Genomic DNA, 10604 nt, shown 5'->3' with positions numbered 1-10604 from the left:
AGAAAAATAAAATCTTTCTCATCTAATATCCACCATAGGTAGACAAAGAAGTCACATGTTGATGACCATTTTCAAAAAGTAGTAATACACTTTCATGACCTTTAGAATTGCAGTAAGATAGGGCACTAATATTATCACAGAAAAGGTTAAGAAATCATATGTTGATGACCATTTTCAAAAAGTAATGTAAGAATTAATCATAAATCCATAAACCATCTTTATTAATTGTAATAACTTTCAAAATCAGCATGAATGATTCAAGCAAGCCAATGATATCAAGGTAACATTTCAAGTACCTCAAGCATCCTAAACATGAGAACATGAGGACGGCAACTGAAATAGATAGCTACTCTCTGTTGGTCATAAACCTCAGGTAGAGGCATGGACAAAACTTGAGAGACGTGTCTTAAATAATTAGCATACACCTTCAGAGCTTCAAGATCAGCCATCAACAAGTCTATCACAGACAGCCCTGGATAAGAATAAATAAGTCAACAACATTATAGGTCAAAGACATAACAATTGTTGCACTAAAAGGAATACGGTAACTCCACAAAGAATTGTCTAGGTGAAACGCTATGTATATATGTAATGTGCGTGAAATAATCCAATTACTGGTGCATATTGATTTATGCATCATACATTTATTTCCATGAATATGAAATTGTGTATCTGAGATTCGTAAAAAAATGCATTAAGCAATGTATTTTGTTCGATTACTAGAAGGAAAATTGTTTTGCCAGATAGTAAATAGTTGTTTTATTCGTCGGAAGGTTGTCTGAACACATAATTTACCACTTGTTGATAGTTATTGTGCGAAAATAATTAACCTAAAGGAACATAACTGAAGACATTAAAGAGTATACAGAAGGTGACGGTTTAAAAGAGGGGCTGGCCCTCGGTGGATATTAATGGACAAAATAACATGACGCATAGCTATCCAAAGGTTTGGTATATAAATTGCATCCTTTTGGACCTTTTGGTTGTAATTGTTGAGAGAGTAGTTATTTAGTCCCACATTTGTTAGGGACAAACTTCTTTGTTTCCTTAAAACACTAAATAACATCGTAGAGAGAGCTAATGAACTCACTAGGGTTTTCATGGTATCAGAGACACCAGTCTTTTACATGGTATCTGAGACACTATCTTTTCTCTCTCCAGTTTTCTAAACCCTATCAGTCACCTTCTACCTCCCAAATCAAACCCTAGCCGCCATGCACCAACATTAAACCCTAGCTGATATTGTTAATTTGCCAAATACTGTTAATCAGGTAATATTCATCCAGCAGTATTGTTCATCCGGCGGTTAAAAAAAGAGGTTAAGCTAATCATTTGGCTTATAAACTAAATCTTCAGCTAATCATTTAGCTTACCAACTAAATCTTAATAGATCTTCAGCTAATCATTTAACTTACCAACCAGATTTTTTATAGATCGTCAGCTAATCATTTAGCTTGCTAACTAAATCTTTATTAATCTTCAGCTAATCATTTAGCTTACCGACTAGATCTTTACAGATCTTCAGCTAATCATTTAGCTCTATGTTATGATCAGTCGTTAACAATCTCTTTGAGATAAGTGATAACGTTCTATTGCAGAAACTAACTTTGCGGGATGGTTTTACTTAGTGAACTAATTACTTGTAGTGATTAGCTATTGATGATTTGATTATTGAAAATTAATTTATTGTTGAGTGATGTTGATAGTTGAAGGACCTTATTTGCTATGTCGATTGATGAGAGAGTTGAGATGAAGACCCACATGGAGATGCTCTCCAACGGGACCACTGATCAAAAATTAAATACTTTGAAAGCAACTGGTTTAGTTACATACTTTGAAAGCAACTGGTTTAGGTTTATATTTCAAGATGGGGAAAGGATCGTCATCTTACAGATGAACCCCCGCACTAGTTACTGCCCCCTGGAAATAGGATGACACTAGTATACTTCATCAAATTTGGAACAGCATGGATCCACATGTTCTTCATCTAGCAATTTAATACAGTGAAATAAGAGTGGAAATTCTTGGAACAATTATACTCAGACCGTGGACACGCCAATCAGGCGTATGATGTATTCAGGAGTTATTTCGGAGTAAGATGGACAAACATAGTTAAGACTTTTAAAGAACATTATGGCGACTTCAATCACCTCACAAAGGAGTTGAGACGGAATTTTCCCATTACGGGAGATATTCAGAAGATGCAAGATCAGTGGGATCAACCGATGGTATTCACCTTTCTTAATTCTCTTCCACAATCTTATAATTCAGCAATACCACGGGTTATTGGAAGCTCTGCTATACGTTCTTTAGCAAATACATACTACTTTTTGAGATCAGCAATGCCAGCTGTACCAGTAAGTACTGTCGTAGAGTCTACAAACAGGTCCTCTCTTGTCACACAGAGTAGACAAACAACTAGTCGAGGGGGTGGTCGTGGTGGAGACCGCTTTGGAGCACGTGGAGGACAAGGTGATAGTTTACTAGGAGTTGTAAGTGAGGGTTCATCTAGTTCCTTTATCAATTGTCATTACTGTAAAGAACCGAGTCACACGAAATTTCATTGTCCTCAACTATAGGAAAATAAACATCGTCATCGTTATCATCTCATAATTGGGTTATAGATTCAGGAGCAACTGATCATATGACTGGGAATCGAGATATATTATCGTCATGTACACCTACCGCCTCCTTTCCTTCAGTACTATTGGCTAATAGATCCACCACACATGTGAAGAGTGTTGGATCTACCAATGTTAATACTATTTCACTTTCACCTGTGCTATATCTTTCTCGTTTTCCATTTAATCTCTTTTCTATCAGTAGAATTACTAAAGCATTAAACTGCACAGTAACATTTCTTCCTACACATTGTATTTTTCAGGACGAGAAAGACAATTGGCACTGGACGTGAGCGAAACAGCTTGTACAAACTGAACTTTGCCCTTTCCCAAGTGGTATGTATCAGCTCCACATCAGCCTTGGAAGCACATTGTCGGCTTGGTCATCCCCCTCTTTCAATTATTAAAATGTTGGTTTCAGATTTAAATCATGTCGAGTCCTTAGAGTGTGAGTCATGTCAACTCGGAAAACACCAATGGGTGTCTTACCCAAGTCGTGTCAATAAGCGGGTCAGTAACCTTTTGATTTAGTACATTCCGACATATGAGGTCTTCGCTCTGTTCCATCCAAACTCGGTTTCCAATATTTTGTTAGTTTTATGGATGACTTTTCTCGCGTGACTTGGATTTACCTGCTGAAAAGTTGTATTGAAGTGTTCTCTGTTTTTAAAATTATCTATGCTGAGGTTAAAAATCAATTTTATAGTATCATCAAAACTTTAAGAATAAATAACGCTAAGAAATATTTTGAAAGATCTTTTATAAAGTATTTGAAAGAAAATAGAATTTTACATCAGTCTTCTTGTACTTACCCCACAAAATAGGGTTGTTAAACGCAAGAACAAACACTTCCTAGAAATTACTAGGGCATTGTTATTCCATCGTCAAGTTCCAAAAATATGTTTGGGACGATGCCATTTTGACAACCTGCTACCTGATCAATAGACTACCCTCATTTGTCTTACAGAATAAAACTTCAATCTTCCTTTTATATCCGGCCAAAGACGCTTTTTATATACCTCCTAAGATTTTTGGGTCTATGTTCTTTATTCACAACCATAGTCCTCAACGGAGGAAATTAGATTTGAGATCTCTTAAGGGTATTTTTTTGGATATTCTAGGACTCAAAAAAGGCACAGATGTTATTGTCCATCCTTGAATCAATATATTGTTTTCGCTAATGTTGCCTTCTTTGAGAACAAACCGGGACATGTTGCATTTGATAATGATTATGATTACCTTCTCGATCGGAAAATCACTAACAATGTTCCTTCAAAGACTGTTGTACAGACTGATCTACCATCCAAATTTGCAGATCCAATTCAAGTTTATACAAGACGGATTGCTTCGCAACCTGAGTCATCGTCTAAATCCACCGAAGAGCCTAATATACTAGCAAGTCAAAATGTGCTCGTACAGCCAAGTGCTCAGGCTACTGATGATCTTCCCATTACCTTCCAAAATGATAAGAGATCTTATTCTCAGAGTTCTCGGTATCCTCTTATACATTATATCTCTTATGCTTTGTTAACTCCATCATATTACTCATTCATATCTTCTTTAAATTCTCACTCGGTTCTCAAGAATTTGTCAGAAGCTTTATCTAACCCAAATTGGACCACGGCAATGTAAGACGAAATGACAACCTTAGAGAGAAATGAGACTTGTGATCTTGTTTCTCTACCACCAAGAAAGAAAGCGGTTAGCTGCAAATAGGTTTATACTTCAAATAGGTTTATACTATCACAATAAATCCAGATGGCTCTCTAGCTCGCCTCAAAGCTTAACTTATTGCGAAGGGTATTCACAGATCAATGACCTTGATTACATCGATATATTCTCTTCTGTAGCTAAAATGACATCTGTCTGATTTCTTAATTCGCTTGCTGCTCGCTATCACTGGCCACTATATCAGTTGGATGTTAAGAATGCATTTGTTAATAGCATTCCTCGTGGCAGGGAGGGTTTATATCGAATGATGAAGCACACCAACAGTTTTGTTGCTCAGGAGGAGTGTGACAAGGTTTGCAGGTTAAAAATATCTCTCTACGATTTGAAGCAATCTCCGAGGGTTTGATTCGGACGTTTTGCAACAGTTATCCAGACTTTTGGTCTTCATCAAGCTCAGAAAGACCACTCGGTTTTCTGGAGATTTCATGGTGAAAAGCGGATCTTTTTTGTTATATATGTTGATGATATTGTGATCTCTGGTGATGATGCACAGGGCATTAGTCATTTGAAGAAGCATCTACAACAATCATTTCTAACTAAGAATTTTGGATCCTTAAAATATTTTTTGGGTATCGACTATCGAGGTAACTAGATCGAGGTCTTATCTCAGAAAAAAAATATGTACTTGATATGTTACTAAATGCTGGGAAGTCAGAATGCAAAGGTATTGACTCACCTATGGATGACAACATCAAACTATTATCAACTCAAGGGGAATTACTAGATGATACTGCAGAATACATGTAACTTGTAGGGAGACTAACCTACTTAACAGTCACGAGATCGGATATTATATTTTTTGTTAGTGTAGTCGATCAGTTTCTCTTGACACCTAGGAAACCTCATTTGGAAGCTGTGAAGAAGATTCTTAGGTATCTCGAGAAACCTTCAGGGGAAAAAGTACTCTATTCAGATGGCGGTCACACGAGTTGTAGGATTCTCAGATGCAGATTAGGTAGGATCTCCTGAGGACAGACAATCAACTACTGGGTATTATGAGTTTCTTGAAGGAAATCTAATATCATGGAAGAGTAAGAAAATGAGTGCAGTCTCTCGATCTACAGCTGAGCCTGAGTATCGAGGCATGACGAATTTGACTTGTGAGCTGATCTGGGTTAGAAATATATTAACATAGATTGGTTATCCTCCGAAATGTCCCATGAGCTTGTATGGGGATAATAAGACCGTCATTTACATAGATGATAACTCGGTGTTTCATGAGAGGGCAAAACACATAAAGATTAATTGTTACTTGATTCATGAGAAGATGGAGAAGAGAATCATTAGAATCAAACACATACACCATCAGAACATCAACTTTTAGATATTCTCACTAAACTTCTTGTGAGTACGGGGATGAATTTTATTTGTAACAAGCAGAGCATGTACGATATGTATGCTCAGCTTGAGGGTGAGTGTTGAGAGAGTAGTTCAGTCCCACATTGGTCAGGGGCAAACTTCTTTATTTCCTTAAACACTAAAAATAACATATTAGAGAGAGCTAATGAACTCACTATGGTCTTCACAATTACAGTAATATATCAAGATGTAATACATCAAGATGAAGGGTGTGGATTAGCACGAATATTCATCATGTTATTTGTTAGAGAAACTCACGACATGTGTGTGCACATACGCAAGCGAGTGATAAGCAGGTGCGGAGCCACATTAGGCCAAAAATGAGGCCCTATACCCCCTAACACCACCAAAAAACTCCCAAAATTTAGAAATAAACCCAAGTGGTAGGGTATTTAGCAATAATTATTTTATAAGAGGGGTAAAATGCATTGGTAAATAGCTTAATAAAACTATTTCAATGCATGTTTCTGTCAGTCCTTCTTGGCATCTTCTTGCCCTTCAGCCCTTCTTTGCTCTCCCTCAATCCTCTCCCTTCCGCTCTTCTTCCATTCTTCACTCTCGATCATCGGTTCAAACGGTGAGAAGTCTTATTCTCTTTGTTATTTGTTGTTCTTTGCCCTTGATCCTCTCCCTTCCGCTCTTCTTCCGTTCTTCACTCTCGGTCATCGGTTCAAACGGTGAGAAGTCTTATTCTCTTTGTTATGTGTTGCTCTTTGCCCTTGATCCTCAACCGAAGACTCTAAGGGACTAAGAGGAGCAGAACATCTTTTTCTTCAACATTACTTGATTAAACAAGATTAGTCTAATTTTCCCTAATTTTTATTGCCCTAGTTTCTTTTTATCTAGTTTGTTCTTGCCTAATTTGAAGGATTAATGGCTTAATAGATTCAGGGTGCTTTTTATCTGTAACTTTAGTAATATAATTATGAAACTTGGTTGCAGAAATGACTACACTAAAATCCAAAAACATTTCCTATTAATGTTGATATTGGTTACTTATGAACTGGTTGTTATTTTCTATTTTGCATTGAAATAATTTAACTAAAGATTGGCTGAGTTTTATTCTAAATTTAATGCACATTGTTATAGCCTGAAAATAACCTAGTGTTAACCTCACGTGAGAAACTAACATGTGTCCCGCTGTGCGCTAGATCAGACATGATCAAAGCCCAGACGATTCAATCCACTCCTGCAGCCGACACCATAGACTGACAACTCACGTGGCCGACTCAAAAAGTGATACTTGTCGACCTATTCTCCCACTCCTGCAGCCGACACCATAGACTGACAACTCACGTGGCCGACTCAAAAAGTGATACTTGTCGACCTATTCTCCAGGACGAGCCCTTAAGACTTCACACTTGATCTGCTATATTAGTCGATAACTTGTTTAGCTGACTAAAATGGTGGTGTTTGTCTGCTAGCAGCCGGACAACTAAAGAGGTGTTAGTTATCTCGAATCCTAGCACCGACTGCCATTGCATTACCTGCTCTGACAAAGTCATCATTGCTCTAGTCTCCAAAACCTTTATAACGTATCAGGCTCCGTCAGCACCAAGCAGCTACTGTCGCTTAGCACTAGCCACCTGGATGACCATCTTCGCTAGCGGTCGACATCTGTCAGCTGTCTGTCGAGTCAGCTACCTGCCTGGACTCGACCATAGTTACCTCTTTGCCCTTCAAATCTGCTATAAAAGGAAGTGTCACTGCACGATGTACCAGGGTCAGCTTCATGTAACTCTGAAACTCTGCATTTATTCCTTACTAATTATATACTCTCCACACAAGCTCAAACACTGACTTGATCGTCGAAGGAACAACCGAAGAACCTAACTCCGGCCTCTCACGAGTATTTCGTGTGCAGTGAAGAACTGCGATCTATGGAGCCAGCCGTCTGAAGGAGTTTGAGGATTCTAAACACTCTTATAACTCTAATATAAACCCCCCGTCACACATATTGGTCAATTATGAATTGGTCACACTGATTCATTCTCTTTGTTTGATAAGGGAAATTTTATTTGATAAGCTGATTCTAAAGATTTTTCTGAGATATATCTTATATATGGATCACGGTGATCAGCTCGAGAACTATATCTCTTATTTAACTGACCGTTACGATTTTCTTGAAATTGAAAGTATTGGTGAACTTGCTAAAAAATAGGTCAAAGGGAAGAAGAATGCTAGTGTAAATTCTACATTATAAGATTGGGAATACGATTTTGAAAGTATTGTTATGCAATGATATTTAGATCTAATCAATTGTGCTAGAAAATTCATATGCTACTTATTTAATTATTCTTGGACCCCTTGCCGAAATTGATAAGGCATGTAAAAAGTGTCCTCTTTATTGCCTACTTTATCACGAAACACAGACACATAAGAGAGTAATTCCATAAACAAAGTAAAATTTAAAAAAAAAATGTGATGCATGTGCATTGTACAGTGTAAGATGGCTTCAAAATAGAAGTATCCAAGCTAAAAGATTTGCATAACCGCCATTCCCACTAGGGTGTTAAATAGGTTCAGCTAAAGAACCCAATAAGCGAGATTTCAAACATGTTATTTCTTAGGGTTTTTACCTATATACCCCCAAGTCAAACACATTTGCAACTTACCCCAAAAGCCAGATATTTGCTAATTTAGGACCTAATTCTAGCACATTGGATTAAAATACCCCCAATCTTCTCCCAAAATAATTTTCCCTAGCAACTCCCCGGTAGAGAAAATTCTGAGATTTCCCCAAAGCCATTTCGAGTATATTGCTCCTGTGATAAATTTTTCACGTATTTTAACTCGACGTGGTAGATTTGAAGGGTAAATTAGAAAGTATCTAGAATCGAGGAGTAAGTTGCAAACAAGGTGCGTTTGGGGGGATATAGGCAAAAAGGCCCTATTTTTTGCAATCTGCACGCAGTTTCTCTAAAACCCTAAAAAAAACTCTAGAATCCATAAGTAGAAAGAAATATAAAACCTGGAGGATACGAAATCGGAGGCAAAGACGGAGGAACAAGCGGCTCCTCAACCGCCTTCGGATCTTCGATATGCCGAAGCCAGAAGAAATCGCCGATCTTCCTCGCGATCCGATCGCGAAGCGGCTGCGTTTTGTCCCCGATCGATTGAAGGCGCTCGACGATGAATTCTCGATCGCACTTTAAAACCCGTGCGAACTCGCTTGGAGATCCTCGATTTGAGCCGCCATTCTTTGAACTCTTCTTCTTCGTTGAGGGGATCGAGCGAGTGGTTGAGCAGAGTGTGAGACGAGAGGACGCCATGGCCGACGCCATGGATTGAGGGTTTGAACAGAGTGAGAGTGAGGAGTGAGGATTTGGGGAGGGGAAACGACGCGAAGTTGATAATTGCACGCTGTTTTGTTCCACTTTCGTTTGTTAACGCCGTTTATTAATGTCAAACAAGCGTGTGACTGTAAGTGAGAAAATGGAGGGTGTGGATAGAAAACTATTAGCTGGTGATGGACGAGAGGACAACGAAGCGCTGTAGAAATGCGAGGGAAAAGATAAGATCACGGGCGCTGCGGGGGCCTTTCTCGGGTCGGATCGGCTGTTCGTTTACAAAAAGCTTATTAGTTACACTTCGGTCCTCAAAAGTTTACCTCTTTCGTCACTTTTGACATCTAAAAGTTTTTTTTTGTTTTTTTGACACTTTGATTTCCTCAACGTTGAAATCCAACTTCACTCTGATGTTTTAAGTTAGATATTTTATTAACTTTGCATCACGTCTTTACATGTAATATATTTAAATGCATATTTCCCGGTTGCTAGACGCTGATACAAAACTAACAAAAAAAATCTAAACTGATCTAGATAGCGGTGTCAAAGCGAAACAAGTTCTGAAACTTTACGAATATCAAAATGTTAAAAAAGTAAGTTGTAGTATCAAAATGAATAAATGGATAAACTTTGGGGTTTAAGGGTTATGTGCACTTTACCACCGGACATGCCTGGATATGAATTTTTGAGCTGGTGAAATACTTCAAAAGAACAAATTTTCATTATAGACCCAAATGAACTTTTAATTACCAAAATCGACCGTTTTTTTTAAATTACTAAAATCGACCCGTTTTATGCCACGTAGGCTTAATCATGTTTTCTAATTAGTCAGGGTTGCCAACCCCGACTGTTTAGGAGTTGTTAAACCCTAATTAGAAGCCTTAAACCTAAATTGTAATGCCCTAAACAGTCGGGGTTGGCAACCCCGACTAATTAGGAAACGTGATTAAGCCTATGTGGCATAAAACGGGTCGATTTTGATAATTAAAAAAAACGGTCGATTTTGGTAATTAAAACTTCATTTGGGTTTATAGTGAAAATTTGTTCTACTTCAAAATTTTACAAACTCATTTATTCACGGGGTCTTGATCGCAAATCTCCTCCGGGACCCAAACCGAGTACTACCTGCCCCAGCTGTGTACGCTTACGCTCCATGCGTGCATACACCGTGCTCAGATCTACAGTTGCCATTCCCGCCGACTAGTCGCCGATCGCCGATTCAAACACTCAAAATTAGGGCTCTCTCTCTCTTCCCCTCTTTCCTCTGAAATTAGGGTTTGTTCCTCTTACACCGTGACTACTATTTTTAGTCGATTTCTTGTGATTTTGCGGTCGATTAGTCTTCGTTTATTTATCGTTGCTTAACATCTACGGCAGAATTGACTATCTAGGGATAGCTCAATTGGAGCTTGCTGCTGCTGCTGCTGCTGCTGATTGTTTCGGAGATTGTTGGCGATTTTTGAGAGACTTGTGATGACTCGACTGGGGATTGATGGAGGGATCGATCTTGTGAGCTGCTTCGTGCCCCTTTGCGATTGGCATCCAGTCTTATTGGGGTTGTAGAGATTAGTTCTGGCCGCCATTTTTTTTTTTTTTTTTTTGTTAA

At 38.3% G+C, this 10604-nt stretch overlaps 1 protein-coding gene across 1 annotated transcript in view; it reads right to left on the bottom strand.

The window, feature by feature from the left end:
- LOC109819480 (uncharacterized protein slr1919) overlaps positions 1-9173 on the bottom strand; it is a 34620-nt gene extending 25447 nt beyond the window's left edge. The window contains exons 1-2 of the mRNA XM_020385218.1: positions 8683-9173; positions 297-472 (exon numbers count right to left, since the gene is read on the bottom strand). Of these exons, the coding sequence (XP_020240807.1) occupies positions 297-472; positions 8683-8995 (489 nt within the window). The 5' untranslated portion in view covers positions 8996-9173. The remainder of the gene's footprint in view (positions 1-296; positions 473-8682) is intronic.

The sequence above is a fragment of the Asparagus officinalis genome, chromosome 1 (genome assembly GCF_001876935.1).
Source record: "Asparagus officinalis chromosome 1, Aspof.V1, whole genome shotgun sequence".
In the NCBI taxonomy this organism is placed as follows: domain Eukaryota; kingdom Viridiplantae; phylum Streptophyta; class Magnoliopsida; order Asparagales; family Asparagaceae; genus Asparagus; species Asparagus officinalis.
The sequence above is the reverse complement of the archived record's forward strand: the minus strand, read 5'-3'. Positions and strand labels throughout refer to the sequence as shown.